At 41.3% G+C, this 18,586-nt stretch overlaps 1 protein-coding gene across 1 annotated transcript in view; it reads left to right on the forward strand.

Annotated features, from left to right (window-relative positions):
• The window catches only part of LOC122194267, a 71,870-nt gene that overhangs the window by 39,863 nt on the left and 13,421 nt on the right, over nt 1–18,586 (forward strand). Inside the window, exons 20-31 of the mRNA XM_042895212.1 lie at nt 907–1,069; nt 3,579–3,717; nt 8,319–8,472; nt 9,614–9,709; nt 10,132–10,287; nt 11,204–11,436; nt 12,752–12,890; nt 13,494–13,614; nt 14,518–14,627; nt 15,376–15,525; nt 15,700–15,753; nt 18,337–18,504. Of these exons, the coding sequence (XP_042751146.1) occupies nt 907–1,069; nt 3,579–3,717; nt 8,319–8,472; nt 9,614–9,709; nt 10,132–10,287; nt 11,204–11,436; nt 12,752–12,890; nt 13,494–13,614; nt 14,518–14,627; nt 15,376–15,525; nt 15,700–15,753; nt 18,337–18,504 (1,683 nt within the window). The remainder of the gene's footprint in view (nt 1–906; nt 1,070–3,578; nt 3,718–8,318; nt 8,473–9,613; nt 9,710–10,131; nt 10,288–11,203; nt 11,437–12,751; nt 12,891–13,493; nt 13,615–14,517; nt 14,628–15,375; nt 15,526–15,699; nt 15,754–18,336; nt 18,505–18,586) is intronic.

Here is an 18,586-nt window from a genome sequence, read left to right on the forward strand (position 1 = left end):
CTTTACCATGAAAGTGGTCAAACATTGGAACAGACTGCCTAGAGAGATGGGTGATACCCTGTGCCTGTCTGTGCTCAAGAGACATTTGATTTGTAACTTTTGTTAGTCCTGGAGTGGTCAGGCAGTTGGACTGACTGGTCTTTGTGGGTGCCTTCCAGCTGAGCTATTCTAATATTTGTCCCCTCATATATAGAAGTGACAGATCATGACCTTTATGTGCTTTTACTTTTCTCTACCTCCTTCTCTCAGTCTGAGGAAACAGGACAGGGAGAAGGAGGTCCCTGGGCTTACCATGGCCGTGCTGCAGGGAAGACTCTAGTGAGGGAAAGGAAACAGTATGCATTTTCCTCATGCTATCTTTTCTGCCTCCAGCAAAAGGAAGCTGTTTGGAGAGAAATAAACAGTGAAAAAGACTATTGTGAGGCACCGGGGTAGCAGTTTCTAAACCAGAGGCTGTGACACCAGATGGTACACTGACAGATGTGAGCACTACCCTGAGCCTAAATTAAACCCTGCACTTGATGCTGATCTTTGGGACTGAGAGGCCATGCAGATCATCCAGCTTGAATTAGGGCTGCAGTCACAAACTTCTGTCTTGGGGACCATCCTGAGAAGTCTCACTTTGTGACAGCTATTGTGGCCAGGGGACAAATGTGTCTGAGTAGCAGCATCCATTAGTGCTCCCATTCCTTCCTCACTAGTGGAAAGGAGATGGGATGTAAAAATTAATTCTTCAGCAAAGGTCCTGTTATCTGGATCTGGGTGTATCCATCGCTAGGACTGCAGTCCAAGTGATACAGCTGACAGCAAAATCACACTTGCTCAAAAATATTTCCTACTTTAATGTATTTTTTGAAGGCCAGTTGTCTGAATGATTTTTTCTTTGCGCGTGTGTCTTGGTTGCAGGCTGCTCTCAAAGCTCTCCGCCTAAGCCTGCAAATTGTTGGTGCATTTCATGATGTCGTTGCCTATCTCCTGGCTTTTGCTCAGTTAGGAAATTCACCAAGCTCTTTTTGTGCCTTAAACCCAGAGCCTCTGACTCCAGACTGGGGAGGGATTGAAAGGATTGGTAAGTAGCAGGTACTGCTTGTTCAAGGTAGATTTCTCCAAATCTGCAGAATGAGGGTGAAATGCTGTGGATGAGAAAGGAACAAAGGAAGTGTGAGATTGATGTTAACAGAAGGCTTAAGACAAAATTCCATTCTGTTTTTTCCCCTTCCCGCTCCATTTTTCTGATGAAGGAGTGTCATTTTTAAAGTCCGTGCACAGATCTGTCGCAATCTTACAGAAAAGCAGCATACCTATCAGGTTTGTGACTTCTGCTCCAGAAGGGAACAGAAAATATAGTCCAAAAATTGCTCTTCCTCCTCTTGCAATTTTCTGTTAAGCCATCTGGTCAGCTTGTGGGGATTTTGTCTTAACCAGCAGGTTAAAAAAAAGCTGGCTTTGGTTCCATTAGTAAATCTGTCACTTGATTCTCTTTCCAAAGGCTAAAACAGATGTGGTGCATGTCATCCTGCACAAACATCATTTTGTGCGGAAACAGTACCAGATCACCTAATAATAGTTCATGTTTAAGGGTAGTGCAGGAGTGGGATGTGCCTAGCTTCATGTTACTGGCTGGGTATGTAGCTGTGATGTCTGACTACTCGCTGGGTGCCCCTGCTATCACAGGACACCTTCTCTGGACACACCTTTAGAGCAGTTGCTCATCCCAAGCTAAGATGTGTTTACAGTGAACGGGATAAAGCCCTCCTTGTAGCTGCCTGTATTCCTCTACTTAATGTTGCAGGAGTACAGCTAAACTTGACGTCTGATAAATAGGCAACTGAAGTTACAGGAGAGAATACTGGCCCAGGAGTTGAAGTGCTCTTTTTTGTGGCATTTGTTGTTTTCAGCCCCTGGATTATTCCTGCAGTGCAGTGAGTGGGAATTTCACAACATACACGTTATGTACAGTTCTTGCTCTGTATGTGTGTGTGTGAGATGCAGGGCTGGGCTGCTGCTATACCACTAGGAATGCTTACATTCATATGTCTGTGGATTTGCCATTGCTCAGACGCAACTCAGGGGTAAAACCTACACCTACACAGCTTCCCTTCTGTCCTGGCATCCTTTTGAAGATGAAAAATTAATCATGGCGATTTGGTAAAGATACAAAATTATACAAGAATTGAGAAACATATGTAAATGCTCTACTTTGTCTTTTACTGCCTCCACTCTTTTTTTTTTTTTCCTTTCCTTTTTTTTTTTTGTGAGCAAGATTTTTATTATCGGCTCTGAATACATCCTGAAATTTCTTTAGGGAAGGGAAGAAAGGACTCAGTGAATCATAAACACTTGTTATATAGCTTTTATTTTAATACCATGCTTGTGAGTGATTTTGAAGTGGGCTTATTTTCAACAAAAAGCACTGCCTGTTCTGTAGTGTGTGTTCATTGCACCATTAAGTGAGTATTAGTAACTTCATTTGTGTATGGGTGAAAAAGCTCATGTAAATTAGCATGTTTAACGAGCTTTCAAACAATACAGAAGGCTGAGCGCAGTGAGCAATGAGAAAACACGTAATCAAATGTAGGAGGAATATTATATGCAAGGTACTTGAATTTCAGATGTATTTAATGTGTACCTTGCTTTTAAAACAGAAAATACATGCAGTGATGGAGTCCTCAGAACTATGCTGCTTCTTCTATTGGATTTTTGTAGATAGAATTTAACTATGTTGCTCCTGGACAAAATATCTTTTTTGTTGCTGTTGTTCAGGAATATTCTCCCTCTCTCCCAGATCAGAACATTTAACTTACTTAATTGATGGCAGCTTCTGTATCCTGACAGAAAGAACGTTGGGTTTCTGTAGCAGGTGCTTGGATGTTAAATCATTTTTGTGGTGGATGTGCTTTGGGAGGCAGTCCAGCACCGTGCTCACATTTTGTGTACAGCAAGTGAGAATGGGTGCTCCAGTGGGAATATTGACTAAGGGAGGCCCACTCCTTTGGGAAGTTTGTTAAGCTTAAAGAGAACCCAAAACTTCAGCACCTCAGCAGAAAAATATTCATCAGCTTGCAGGATTGAACTACAAAACCATTTTATTGAGAGTAGTTGGAAAAGCTGCCCTGACATTCCTTATCCAGTAACAACTAATTTGGATCTTTTGAGTATGTAAAATGCCATCTTAGGATCTGATTCTGCTCCTGTTGATAAATTTAGTCTTGATATGATGACCAATAGGATGAAATGTACCACTGGCCTTGTTGGCATTTAATAATTGACTTTTTAATTGGCAAAGATAATAAAAGAACTGTTTGAGATAATTGTAACTTTTAATTTTTATGCCTTTTCCTCCATGGCCTTAGTACATCTTCATATTTCTCCACCCACCATAATCTCTATTTTAAAGCCTGTTTTTATAGAGCTAGGGAGGATGTAAGTCCATTCATCTTCTGTCTGCAGGAAAAAAAAAAAGCAGGAAATAATGGGATGCAAAATATCTGGGTGGAAAAAGCATTTACAGGACTGTGGTGTTTTCATGTGCCTTTCCTGACACCTTATCTGATAAATCTACTGCTCTTGGACTGCAGGGACTGAACTGCAAGAGATACAGAGAATGATTGACAGCCTCAAGAATCCTCAGGATCCCAGCGAAGTAGCCCAGCTGCTAGCTGCTCACAGAGATGTAATGTTTCTACAGTTTGATGCAGCAATCAGGCATCGACTACGGTAGGGATTACAGCTTGCTGGAAATAGATACGGCACTTTTTCTTTTTTTTAGAGAGATTTTTTTTGTTGTTTACAGGGAAGAAAAAAATAAAGTAGGAAAGATTAATATAAATTTTGTCCCTGAAATCCACTCTGAGTATGGGTAGAAATGTAATTCCTGGCATTCACCAAAATTAGTGAGAATCCTTAAACGCTTCACTGAGGGATCTCAATACACCATGTCCAAGTATAGCTGTCCTACTATCTGATCATTACAGCACCTTTATGTTGTGATTCAGTTTACTAAATTAGGGGTGTTGGCATCTACAGCCAGGTGAGGGAGTCCACCAGAAGGGAAACAACTCCTGGACTTGGTTCTGAATAACATGCATGACCTAGTTCAAGTTGCTACAGCTAAAGAACTGTTCTCTAAGAGCATGTTTGCAAGAAGCATCTTTGAAAGAATAGTGAAAGCCAAATAAATATCATCATAGCTGAGATCAGCTTCAAAAAGGGAAACAACAAAAACAAACAAACAAAAAAACCCAAACAACTTGATGAAGAAATAAAGTATAAGCTGGAGGAGTTAAATCCTTACAGATGGCATGGAGACTCTGGAGACATACTGGAGGTACTCAAGAAATGTGCACCACATGTAAAGAAAGACTTAAGAAAGAGTAGGGGGATGCTGACATTGCTAAGCAGCAAGATTAAACAGATCATTAAAGCAAGAAAGAAGTATCCTTAAAGAAACGGAAGTATCATTCCAAAGAAGAAAATAAAAGTGTGAACTGTGATGGGCTAGATGAAAAATGATTCAGGACAGCCCAGTAATCATTTTCAGGAACAATGTTTCTGGAGACGTTAAGACAAATAATAACTCTTGTTTCAAACACACCACTACTCAAGCCTGTCTAGGTCACTCTGAATGGCATCCCATCTCTCAGGCTTGTCAACCATCCCCCATAGCTTGGTGTCATCAGCAAACTTGCTGATGGTGGACTCAACCTCACTGTTAATGTCGGAACTGACTCCTGACACCACTCATCACTGATCTCCATCCAGACATTGACCACTGTCCACTACTCTCTGGACTTGATCCTGCAGCCAGTTCTTCATCCATTGAATGGTCCACCCAGCAAATCCATATCTTTCCAGTTTGGAAAGAAAGATGTTGTGGAATACCATGTCAAAGGACTTTCTGAAGTCTAGACAGATGACATCAGTGGCTCTTCCCTTGTCCATTGATGTAGTTACATCTGCATAGAAAACCACTAGGTTAGCCAAGCAGGATTTGCTTTTAGTGAAGCCATGCTGGTTCTCCACTATTACCTCCCTGCCTTCCATGTGCCTTAGCATAGCTTCCAGGAGGATCTGCTCCATGATCTTTCCTGACACAGAGGTGAGACTGACAGGTCAGTAGTTCCTGGGATCATTCTTTTTATCCTTCTTAAAAATTGATGTGATGTTGCCTTTTTTCCAGTCACCAGGGACTTCACCTGATTGCCACAAGTTTTCAAATATCACTGAGAATGGCTTGGCAACTACATTAGCCAGTTCCATCAGGACTGTGGAGTGCATCTTACCAGGTCCCATAGACTTGTGGATGTAGCTGTGGATGGGCTTTGGGAATACTGGTATATGGCAAGCTGGACATGAACCAGCCATGTATCCTCATAGCCCAGAAAGCCAACTGTATCCTGGGCTGCATCAAAAGAAGCATGGCCAGCAGGTTGAGGAAGGTGATCCTGCCCCTCTCCTCTGCTCAGGAGAGACCATACCTGGAGTACTGTGTTCAGATGTGGAGTTCTCAGTATAGGAGAAACATAGACCTGCTGGAGCACATCCAGAGGAGGCCACACAAATGATCCAAGGGATGGAACACCATTCCTACTAGGACAGACTGAGAGAGCTGAGGCTGTTCAACCTGGAGAAGAGTAGGCTCTGGGGAGACATGATAGTGGCCTTTCAATATCTAGAGAGGAGCTATAAGAAAGAAGAGGGCAGACTCTTGAGCAGGGTCTGTGGTTATGTAACAAGGAGAAATGGTTTCAAACTAAAAGAGAAGATATTTAATTTGGACATATGGAATAAGCTTTTTTTACAGTAAGAGTGGTGAGGCACTGGAACAAGTTGCTGAGGGAGGTGGAGGATGTTCCATCCCTGGAGACATTCACAGTCAGGCTGGACAGGGCACTGAGCAACCTTAATTATCTGTAGATGTTCCTGTTCATTGCAGGGGAGTTGGACTAGATGTCCTAAAAGAGTCCCTTCCAACTCAAAAGATTCTATGGTTAAAAAAATATGAACACTATGTTGTGCAGGCAAGAATGACATAAAATCAAGACTGAGGCTGAGGTGATACTGTGTGCGCATAACATGGAGATATCCAGGATGCCCAGGGCAAGGGCTGACTGGAGAAGGACCTTACAAAACTAAGTGACTGCAAAAATAAAATAGATGGAACGCTGTGTGTCATTAAGCATAAAATGATGCACCTGGGGGAAAAAACGCATTCCCAAAATGTAAAATGACAGTCTCTGACTTGGTCATTACCACACCGTGATGAAATCTCAGAGTTGTGATAGATAGTTCTGTCAGAATTTCAGCGCAATAGCAACAACAAAAAAAAAACAAAAAAAAAAAAAAAAAAAAAAAAGAAAAAAAGAAAGAAATCAATTCAATTTAGGAAATATATGGAGAGCGAAAATAAGAACACTAAATCGCTGAATAAATAAATGTTGATGAGGCTGTGCACTTCTGGTGCCCTGTAACAGAGGACACAAAGGACAGAGAACTTAGGAAGGCCACAGAGATGATCAAAGATTCGGGACTGCATGGAATAAGTAGGACAGCTGAAGTGGAGCTCTGTAAAACCATGAGTCGAATGCACATGAGGAACAAAGATTGCTTCATGGTCTTCTTTAGCGTAAGATGCGTCGAAGGTGAAAAACAGATAGCTGTTTCTGAGCAAAGCTCTTGCAGATGGCTTGTAATTAGACTGTGGGATTTCTTGCTACAGGACACAATGGTAAAAGTTCATAGGACTCAGAGTGAGACTGCAGAGGCTTGTGGAGAAATCTACCAATGGCTATTAAACATTCAGAAGTTACCTCTGGCTGAAGAAACGTGAGCTACAATTTTTTGAAGAATATCTGTGGGAAATGCAGCATACGCTTGTTTTGATTTTTGCATCCTTCTCGTGAACTCACTTTGGGAGACAGGATTCCGGGCTGGAGGGACTGTTGCTCTGACCCAATGTGACCTCACTCGTGCTATCCAGTGAAATTGCCCAGTAGCTGTATGTATTTACAGACTAAGGATTTTTCTGGACACTCATACAGAGATAAAACACTCTTGTGCTTTTGTTTCTATTTTTTCCTGATTAAAATACTGTAAGGACAATTGGTAAGGGATTAAAAGGGATAAAAACTTTTCCTCACCTGAGGAACTGTGCTTTAAAAGGAAGTATAAAGAAATGCAGTCTGTCCTATTCTTCATCTTTATTACACAAGATCATGGGGTTTGGAAGGGACCTCTGGAGATCATCTCGTCCAGCCTGTTGCTGAAGCAGATTCCCTACAGCAGGTTGTTCATATTGTATGTGCAATTAGTTTCCATTTTCTTCACACCAGGGCATACAGTGTGGCAATACATCACACTTAATCTCGTATGAACATCTTTGCTAAGTTTAATTCCAGAAGCTGTTATTTGTCCTTGTGACTCCTTTGTTAGTCTCCAGCTGATAAGAACTGCATGGTATTTTTAAGAGCGCTTGTGAGTGTGAAAAAAATACAAGAGCAGATCTTTTCCTTAGAGTTGCTACTCAAAGGAGCATGTGCAGCTACAGGAGTTGGAACCGATTGCTTCTCCTATTGCAAGAACCAATTTATCATGGGCTCTATGTTTTAAAGGCATGTGAATGAAATACAGGAGAACTGAGTATGACAGAGGGGCTGTGATGAAATGGCAGTTATGGCTAAGCTTGGTTGAAGGACATATCTACATGATGCATAAAGTGTAGTAAAAAACAGCTTTATGCGTGCAATTGCACAGCACAATGCAGTACAAACATTATGAGTTGCTCCCAGAAGCAATATATACATGTGGTATAACAGCACTGCTGGTTTGGCAGCTTCTGCTGCTTAGCTAGGCTGTTCTGTGTCTGTGTGGCCCAACACTTGCTGTGTGAGACCGGGTCTCATGGAAAATCAGCAGGGAGCGTCGTTGCTAAACTCAGCTCTGGAGCATGGGTAACCTGTAATTCAGAATCCAAAGCTTTGTACGCACTTTCGAAAAGTATTAGTGACTGTCCCACTTTGTAGAGGAAATTTTCCCAGTATCAGGAATAGGTAATAGAGCTCTTGCATCTTTTAGCTACCTGACCGTAACCGTATGTTTTTCTGTAAATGCCCCCAGTCAGATGTGCTTTCACACATGCATCTACATCACTAAGGGTTGTATCTGTTTGTTTTAATTGGAACATCTGCAGTGATTGCTGTCACTCACTATTATGTCAGGTTATAATGAGGAGAAGGTAAGGGATTCTGTTGAGGAACTTTTTGAGAATTTTTTAAACAATCTCAGCTCTTTAAAACACAAAAAATTTGATTCTTTCACAGGGAGTCATTTTTGTCCTCTGGGAATGTTTCAGCCTACCAGAGTATTACAGACAGGATATACCATGCACTGCCTCCACTGAGTAACTCTGTGATTCCAAGTGTGTTTGCTGCACAGCTGAGGCTCCCACAGCTGCTGGATGTTCAGAGCTGCAGAGTGAGTAAAACATACATGCAAAGACACTCTTCCTCTGTGCTGAGCTCCCTGGAGATCAAAGTACTCTGCAGTTGTTGCTGGGGTGCTCACTCTTCCCAACCCCGATCCAAAGAACTTAACAGCTAATTAAAAACATTTCCGTGATCAAGGTTTACTAACTTGATTTGTCATTTGTGATTCTAGAAAACACTCTACAAAAGCGAATAATAAAAAATTAAGTTGGAATATAATCAAACTGGTGTCACCAAAGTGCAATTATTCTCTATGCTCTATGTTGGAATGTTTTGCCTATCTATACTCTGCTGATATTTCTAGCATTCTGTGTTGGCTAATAATCTTTCTGAATTTTCTCATCACCTGAAGCAGTTTTCATTGCCCAATATGTCTGTCGTGGTTGTAGATAAAGTAGTTAAGTCTGCTGCTTTCTTAGCTATAGCACTGTGCAGAATTACACAATGCCAGATCAGCTATTTAGGAGCTAAAGGAGCACCTTGAATGACACTGACAAAAAAGCTGGTGTAATGCTAAGGGAAATAAAAGTGAGTCTTGCTGGTGATATAAGCATGTTCCAAGGTAACAGGCAGTTTTGGGTCATCATGCTAACTTCATGTTTCCTCATCTTCATCCCATCCTGCTAATTTTCCATTATTTGATAATACTGTTTTACCTTTAAAAATGTCTCTCCTGAACAGCAAGTTACAGGAATACAATCTTCTGCCACTCTCACCTTGATTTAGGTGACAGTGACACATAACAAAGCATAATGGAGAAACAACATTTGTACTTGCATGCAAAATCTCAACATCACTGATGAATTAGATGTAGGTTCCTTGGGAAGCCTTGTCCTGATGCCTCTGCAATGTGAGCAACAGTAAGTGATTGACAGACACAATGTAGGGAACTAGGAGCTATCTGTGAAGACAGAAGTAGAACACTCTAGAATGACTCTTACTGCTTCCTTCCCAAGGAGAAATATTAAATGCCTCTTTTCTAATACACAGTCTACTTTCAAAATGAAAGCAGTGTGTCACCTGCCAAGCAGCTTGGCCTCTGTTTGCCTTTTCCTGATCATATTATATGGGACTCTCATAAGTAGTTACATGTTGTTCTTTTCTATGAACAGTCTTCTCTTATCTTTTAGACACTCATGCTTTTTCCTTGGAGGACATTCCTAATGGATGAAGGATTGTTTCCAGTCACTGTCAACAACACAATTAATTTAAATTACAACATGCAGGTACAGCATCCTTGTGCTTATGTCCAAAGACACAAAGCCAAAATCAATCTACAATGCAAGAGGAAAACAAACAAATACTGTCTCATTTCCCATCTTCATTTCTTAAGAGTAAAAGTGAACCAAAAACATATCTCCCTTTTCTATTCAAAAGCCTGTTCTACCATTTACTTTATTTGATCTTACTTCAAGCAGAGCAGAGCGTTTTATGTTGACAGAGAACCTCTAATTGTCATGTTCCTGCTATGCTAGAACTAAAGAATCAAATAATTTTTATGTATATGTGTTTTAGGACCATGGTGCTAAAAGCTTTAACTTCATTTGGGCTCATAACACAGAAAAACGACACATGATCACAGTAGCTGAGATTTGCTACTGTTGGGCTCTGAGCAATAAACCTTTACAGCCTCTCTCTTCCTCTCCAGTTATGCCTGTGCAACCTGAATGATGCAGACCGGAGTGTTGCTCATGGGGAGCTAGCTGCCATGCAGTTTCTAATGGAGGATGTCCTGCAGAACCACGATGACTCTGCTGTGGATGATCATGCTGATTGTCAAGCCTCGTTAGCTAACAGTGAGCAGGTACCTCTGGCAATTCAGTTTGTATGGCGTCATGCACCTTCTGTCTAGGCCTCCCTCTAGGTTTCACAAGCAAATCTCTGTGAACTTAAGAGACACAGAACTGAAGTATGCTGTAATAACTTTACCTAGTCCTGGCCACCTGGTAAGAGGCCAAAAGAACAGCGTTCTCTCTTACAAACCCTGAGTGTTCATGAGAGAAGTGCTGGTGACAGTCTCCCTTTGAGTACCTGGTGCTATCATCAGAATTCTGGAGAAAGCCATGACTTCTCCCCACAGCCCACAAAAGATCCAACTCCTTCTTTAGAAAGAACTACTTACTGCCAAGCAGACAGGAGCAGCCTGGCCACTGTCTAAAAAAGAAGAGCTTGTCATGTATTGTGGACATGTACATGAGGGATGCAGCTGGGGGCACTTGCCAGAACTGGAACAAAGGTTTTTTTTCAGTGGGTAGGGAGAGATTCAAACTGCTTTGTGATGGAAAGCAGATACATTGATCGGTTTTGTGATAAAACATGTGAAGAGGACAAATTTAGTTATTTCAAGGTTTACTTCCTGAAGATCCGAGCTAAGAATTTGATTTCTGTAGTCATACTTTTACTTAGAGATAACTCAGTGTTGCTGTTGAAGATATTCACTTGAAGAAAACAGCAGTAAACAAAGGATTTAACTTCTGTGCACCTTTATTCCCATTTCTGTTGTATGGGAGTACTCATTGCAATCAAAACTGTCCCTGTTTTTTCCTCTGCTGTGCTCTGAAGGACACTGATGTGCAGACTAGCTGTAAGTTCTGTATATGGAAGAGTTTGTCACATATCTCATTCCACTTTACATTGCATGAGATGCTTTTAAGCAAAGAAAGGTACATGAAAAGCATACCATAGCTTTCTGAGGCAAAAGATTTCCCTGTAACTTTCAGAAGAACTCAGAAGAGATGACTCACCCAAGTGCTAACTGGTTGCAGAGCAGCAAAAAGATGTGCAAACTTCTGCTGAGGCATCATGATCCAGTTACATCATGTAACTTGCTAAGGTCTTTTCTGGTGCTATGGAAACAACTGGAAATATTAAAGGCAGAATGGGGCCGGCTCAAGCTGAGGACTGAGGATATCAATACAGTTCCTCTCTACAAAGAGTTCTGTGAGCGATATGGGTAAGGATGCAGGAGTATTCCAAAGTGACTGAAAAGATGATAAATGAGAGAAACCTCTGACTTCTTCACCCATTTTCCTCCTGTCACTCTCTTTCACTAGTGTTTTTTGAAATTTTTATCTTTATTTTTGCTCCTGGTTGATCTAGTGCTTTTGCTTTTCTCTGAAGGCTTGGGAGCTACCTTTCTTTCCTGTTTTGATATGATTGTTTTTTCTCCCTCTTTCTATATCTATTCAGATTGTTTTCTGCTGATGCTTTCCAAGTGCCTTCTTCCCCCTTGTGTGACCTACCTCTGAATTTCAGGCCTCATAAACAGTGTTAAATTCAGTGCTTTAATAAATGGAAAATTGGGAAGCGTTTTAGATGAATTCTAGCAGAATTCTTCCAACCCCCCCTTCTTGGCTTAACTCAGAGAAGTCAAGAACAAAAATCTGGAGGATTTCCATGAGAGGCCCTTCTGGGAGTAGAAAATGGAACACTGCTTTTTAAAAAGCTTTGTCCCCAGAAACCACACAAAAGAAAGTGAAAGTATAAGATACACAGTAAGGGTGAAATCTGTGCAGATGCTGAAAAACAGCTGTCATGCAGGGGAGCATGGAGAAAGAAATGCATGGAGGAGTTTCTGTGCTGCTGTAGCAACTCCTTCCTAGCAGGTGATCTCCCTGCTGTGAGAATGGGGCTATTTTAAAGCACATGCTGTACCCCCAAGTCCCACTGTGCTTTCCTCTCCTTGCACAGATGAGAACTTCCTACTTCCCTCTCCCTCAGCGATGTGCTAACCTTTGTGTGTCCTGCCATCAAGGATTTAAAAGGCAGTGTGATTAAAGTGTAATAAAATCTAACGAGGTATATGTGCCTTGCTAATAGCTTCTCTACTTCTCAGAGCAAAGGGCACATCAGCACTGGCACTCAGCACTTGGAAGCACTTAGCAAACCCATGACTGGGAATGAAGGGCTGCAGGCAGAGGAGGTGGGGGAGTTTTTTGGTCTGCTTCCCTGACAGTGATAGCCATGTGCTTACATGTGATCAGATCTCCCTGATTTATTTGCTTGACTCTCTTTTTCTTCCCCTCACTTTTCTTTTAGCATTATTATAAACCCGGAGAGATTACTGAACTATGTAATAAGACAGGTTCCACAAAGAAGAGATTATCTTGCCCTTCTTGGATGTTGAGTGGGACTATTGCATATTTTGCATGGGTTAGCAAAATGGGCTAGGGAAGGAAAAGCAAAGCTAAGGTCCAAAGATTGTACATGTAAACACAGTCATTTTGAGAAAAAATGTGTGAGAAATACCCATGTCTTGGTGATTCTAGCACAGAAATTCTGCACCCAGCCATGAAAGCCATGGCCAGGCAAATGGGCATTGAGGAGGACTTCAGAGAGCCTGTCACAAGCACTCAGCATGTACTTCCCCCAAGAGGAGTATCAGAAACTGAAATGAAAGCGTATCAGGTAAGGGGAGAATTAATAATGGGTGCACTACAGTCCAGTGGGTACCATGGAGGATATTATGGGATCTGGATCTTCATGTCTGAAAGATGTGGATGTCTGGGTACAGTCTGTAGCAGCACCTTGTCCTTGTGGAGGGAGGTGTGAGTCCTGGGACAGTCCACAGGAACAGGAGAACCTGCCTCAGTCCAAAGCATGTGTAGCACAGAGGTAGGCACATAATCACCCCCAAAAATTATTGACATTGGTACTGTACCAGAAACGACTGTATTTTGGGAAAGAACAGAAAGAGCAGATTTGTTTTGGCTTAATTTGGTAGCTTTTGATAGTTCACAAGAGGAGTTATAAAGAGATCTGGTGTGAGCTAAGTATTAAATTATTTCAGGTTGGATATTAAGAAAAATCTCTTCTCAGAAAGTGGTGAGGCACTGCGACAACTGCCCAGGGAGGTGGTGGAGTCACCATCCCTGGTGGTGTTCAAGACATGCAGATGTGATGCTGAGGGTCATAGTAGGCATAGTGGGGATGGGTTGGTGGTTGGACTAGATGATCTTAGTGGTCTTTTCCAACCTTAATGATTCTGTATTCTATGAAACCTGATTCCAGCTTCAAAAACTTCTGGAAAGCCTGGAAATCCACATGATCCATGATGTGCAGAAGAAGATTAAGCAGGAGATGACTCTAGTGATATCTGAAAGAGCCAGGCAAGAGAGCAGCCTCCCTAGTGGTAAGAAGAGTTAAAACACCCGTGCTGGGAAACGTGAGAACCACAGACTCGGAGTGGAAAAGCAGCCCTGGTGCATACTGAAGCAAAGTTTTCCTGTGTGTGAATAGGAGAGGGGCTTTGGTCTCAGCTCCCTGCATCCCCATGCAGAGGCCAGTGACCAGTTGAACCACGGGGATGGTGTAATTGATGGAAAATGTTGTCAGATTTAGATTCCTTAAACAGAAGATTTCACTTCCTCATTATAAACGAATGTTCAACCATAATCATTACAAAGACAGTGTTGCAAAAAAGCACTGAACACTACGTATTCTTGAGTTTGCAAGCAGTTTGAAACAGACAGATAAGACATTACTTCTCCCTTTCTCTTTAATAGTGTTGATATTTTAGGCGTAGCAGTGCAATTTAAATGCCAGACTTTTAGTAAGTTATGAATTTGCTTTGTACTTATATCATGGATATTCACAGGCAAGTATAGTAAAACAAAGAAAAAGTGGAAATAAAAGGGACAAAAAATATGCCCTGCTACTGGTTGAGATTGCAGGCAGTGATAATTACTGTTCAGAAATGTTCAATCTCATACAAAATCCATGTTCTTTTCTCAATATTTACAGAAAACTCCAAGGCAGAGCTATGGGCCAGGTCATTGTTGACAAAACTGGTCCATAATGAACTAGCATTTTGGCTTTGATACCAGAACAAATTTGATAGTGCAGCTCAGCACAGCCTCTGCAATCTGTTTGCAGTGACATTTACTTTTTGTTGTAAACATTTTAGCAAAGCTGAGAAAACCTAAGCTGTACGGTGTACCCAGTGTCAAATCCTAGGGATTACTGAAGGATCAATATTTTGTGACAATGATACCCACTGTTTTTTTGTCTTTTTTTCCTCCCTCTATTCCCGCAGAGCTCTGGAAACACAGAGTAATGAAAGAAAATTTCTCTGTTGTACGACCACAGATAGTTGAAACATTTGTTCAAAGGCTGATGGAAAACTATGAAGGATCAGATACAGAGGTACATACTCTGCATTTACTGAGTAACAATTAAATTGTGTTTACAGCTTTGTTTATTAAAGCTCTTGTCAATCAGTGACCTAAAAGAGAAACACATTTATTAAGCTTTTGATTATTCTGCTTATGTTGTTTTGTAATAGCAGTGTTGGCAGCGAGCTCATGTACTGCCCTGCTGCCTTGTGACAGCTTTATTTCGGATCTCAGGATGAGTTAGGGCTGGAGGTTGATATACAACTGCAGTGCAGGATTGCAGAGCTTTATGCAAGGATTCAGCAGCCGAAACTCTTCTTCCCTGGTCAGTGCTAAATCACAGGTCCCTGCGAGATGTTGGGAGGCAGTTTTAGGGTTTTTTTCAGGGAAATGTAAAGAAAATATTTATGACAATATGACCATTTCTGGTTAAAAGTCACAATGCATGGGGGTTTTTGAGAGAAGGGACGGTGGGCACTTGAGCTGGAAAATTCACTTTTCTACTGAAAATTCTCTTTTAGCTTCAGATGGAAATTAAATACATTATACAGTTGTAGGTAGAACCAGTCAAAAAGCTGACCCATTTGTTTTCCAAATAAATCAGTGAAGTTCTAGATTGCATAAAAACATCTACATTGAATAATTATATTTTTTGCTTCATTTTGATACCACAGAAGTATTTAATTTACAATAAGTGGCCATATTTCATTTTGACATATGCTGTATATAGAAACTTGTGATTCAGGCAACCTGTAAGATTTCCTGTATTGCTTTCCTAGGTTACTTTTAAGAGAAACCACTTACAACAGTGTCTTACTGTGCTGGGCTGTGACATCATGGCCAGAGAACGCAGCAACTTTGAGACCTACTCCATGTTTTACGAAAATATCCTCCAGCAGCTACACCATCTACTTTACCAAAAAGAGCAAGTATGCTCAGAGCATTGATTTTTCTCTTTTCAGAACTGGAGAAGGAGGTTTCTTTGGGTGGGAAGTAGTTGCTAAGTAAAAATGGAAGTCAAGCTGTCAGGCTAGGAATTTGCTGAAGCAGAATTGTGCTGTTGTATAGACATAGTCACTGTGTCTCTCTGTTCATCATTTCAGGAGCTGCATGCTGTGGAAGATGGTGGCAACCAAAATGATATGTCTCTGACACAGGTAGGTGATTATGGTGTGTTGATAGCTAGTACTTGATGATCCCATTTGGGACAGAGTATCATTATGTGAAGACACGGTGACAGTCTTTGAGAAGAGAAGTAGGAGGGCCCTGGAACCACTGTTTCTGTGTTCAGTGGCAGAAGTCATGCCAGAAGGACCTGTGAAACAAAGATGACCTGAAGCAAAGGTAGCAATAGCCTGCTGTTCTCTGCATTATATCCAAAAGGGATGATAAGCTGGTAGCCTTTTAACTTAAACTTCCACTGATGAGCCTCTCTTCCTACACAAGGCGTTTTCCTGGTGCGATTCAATCATATGCAGTGAGATAGAAATAGCAGTGTGTCAGGCATGTAGGCTATACTGCAGTGTAGGAGGCAGGTAGGCTGCACTATGGTTCCATACACAACTGCTCTCAAGTTGACTTTGCAGCTTCAGCTGTGGATTTTTAGTACATGGTATGTGTGGGTGGAATTTTTAAGAAGTAAATCCAGCCAATAAATCAGAATTGCCATGCTGTGGCATCAGTAATACCCATAGAATCTATTAACTAAGCTGGAGGCTTGGTTCCATCAACACAGTCTCCTGCAGTATGGAGAACACTGCCTGGGTGTCGGGGACTCTTGCACAGCAATGCGCATTTTGGATTCCTGGGTTCATTTTCTCATCTGTCCTCATTGCTGACTAGAAGATTTCATTTCTTCTTCTCTGAGTTTCTTATTCATTTTTTGGCCCATTTTCTCATTCTCTTTCCAGTGTTTTTTTTTTTTTTTTTTTTTTGCCCCCATGTTCTTCTCTTTAAAGTATTTTGTCAGCAACCCCTCTTCTTCCCTGATTTCATTGTCCTGTCTGCATGTCTGGGGAGGCTGAGGTGAGAGAGAAGATGAGAAAAGTGTAAGATCTGAGTTGAGTGGAAAGATATGGGAAGTCATTAGGACTTTCCAGGAGTCTGTGGGAATGGAGTCTATCCTCCCCTCCCCTTTTGGAGCCCATCACCAATTCCCTCTCTCATCTGCCACTTCCTTCAAGGACAAGACAGCTCATCCCTTGTCACTGGCCACCCTGGGCAGATCCTACTGTTTCTGGACTGTGCTTCAACCTCAGAAGAGATGTCCTGCTCCCAGTACAGGTTGTTTTCTCACAGGCCTACAGCAATTAAGGGCTACTACAAGAAAGAACACATTCAGATACTCAGTAGAGGTGATAGAAATCATGAGAAAGGGTCAGCCATAATCAGTCGTAATGGAATGGTAGGCTGTTTCAAAGCCAAAAAGAATTCTAGGGAACAGAAAGGAACCATGTGGACTTCTTAAAATTTTGTTTCATTTCATTTTTTTCCCCTATGAACTCAGGATTTTATGAACTTTTCATCAATTTTACAAAAAAACAAAACAAAACAAAACAAAAAACTACAACCCCCCCAAAAAAAACTAACACATCAAAAACAGGAAAACCAGTGCTCTGCACAAAGATCACCAGAATTTTTCAGCAGGGTCAGAATACATATATTTTCTCCAACATTCATTTTCAGACGTCTCTAGGTTATGCTTGCTGTAAGTCAAAAAGAAACTGACACAGAACATTTCAGTGAGAAAGTGAAGTTATTAGCATTCATTACTTAGATCTGGCGTGCAGAGATGCCAGGCAGCCTTAAAAGCAGACAGTACTGTTGGCTGTCGCTACAGTGCCTATTTGTTATCTTAATAATGTAACTTGCTAAGAATGTTTTTAGCTTTCATCCACTCTGCTCGTTTGATTGTAAATGCAGTTCAGTGGTATGGGAATGAACAAGTATTTATATCTAGCTATGACCCACCCAAGTGAAATTTAAATTCTGTCATTTAAAACTATTTAAGTTCTCCCATGCACCCTCCTATTTGTTTTCACCTGCATGCCCTTTCTGGGAGTATGTTAATTGTCAAATGTCAACAAATAGAACATATAATAGTTTTTATCACATATTAAATGGTCTGTATGTACAAGCTTATCAGCAGGTGGCACATGTGCTGTGATAAGTGCATTACCTCACAAATTACCAAATGAAGCCTGGTCACAATTCTGGCTTTCCCTTTAGAGGTAGGGGATATTAGCTACAGGAGGTCAGGCTCACCTGCAGAGCAGAGCTGTGCACAGGAGCTTCTACCAAAATCAGACTCTCTCCTGCTCCCTAATCCTGCTCTCTACTCTCTGTTCCTATTCCTCTCTCCTGCACTCACATTTCCTCCTGTCAGTTCTTATACCTGCTACTAAGAACATCTTTCTTTCCTGATTACCACAAACGGACTTCGTAAGGTTAAGTATGAAACTGTATGTATGAATGACATTTGTACCCTTGAAATATTGGTCTCGAATGGTCAAAATTCTCTTAAAACCAACAGAGATGTATGTAAGAGATTATTACACAGCATCAATGGGTTTCAGTCACCCACTGGGTTATAGGTTATCACCTAGCCACTCAGAAGATATTGTCACTCTGATACTTAATTCTGTACCACAGACCACATTCAGAGCTCTGAATCGTTTACTCCTAGGCAATGGCATTTGTTCATCTTTAGCTTTGCTCATTCACTTTCTCTGCTGTGATAGATTGCCAGGCTGAGTCATGGGATGATTATGGAAATAACTGCTCTCAGAGCCCAGCTCGCTGACTTGGAGGATGAAAATGCTGGTCTCAAAGAGAAGATTAGAAAAGAAGTACGGGATGAATATGAATCATTAGTGCGGAACCTATTTGGGACATGTGTCCATCTAAAAGTAGGTACAGAATAAAAGGGGTACACAACCAATCTTTTTTGCACTGCTGACGATTTGCCAGCATGTGTAGCACTCAAAGGAA

Source organism: Lagopus leucura, unplaced genomic scaffold (assembly GCF_019238085.1).
Source record: "Lagopus leucura isolate 7727_CA_CO unplaced genomic scaffold, USGS_WTPT01 Super-Scaffold_73, whole genome shotgun sequence".
NCBI lineage: Eukaryota > Metazoa > Chordata > Aves > Galliformes > Phasianidae > Lagopus > Lagopus leucura.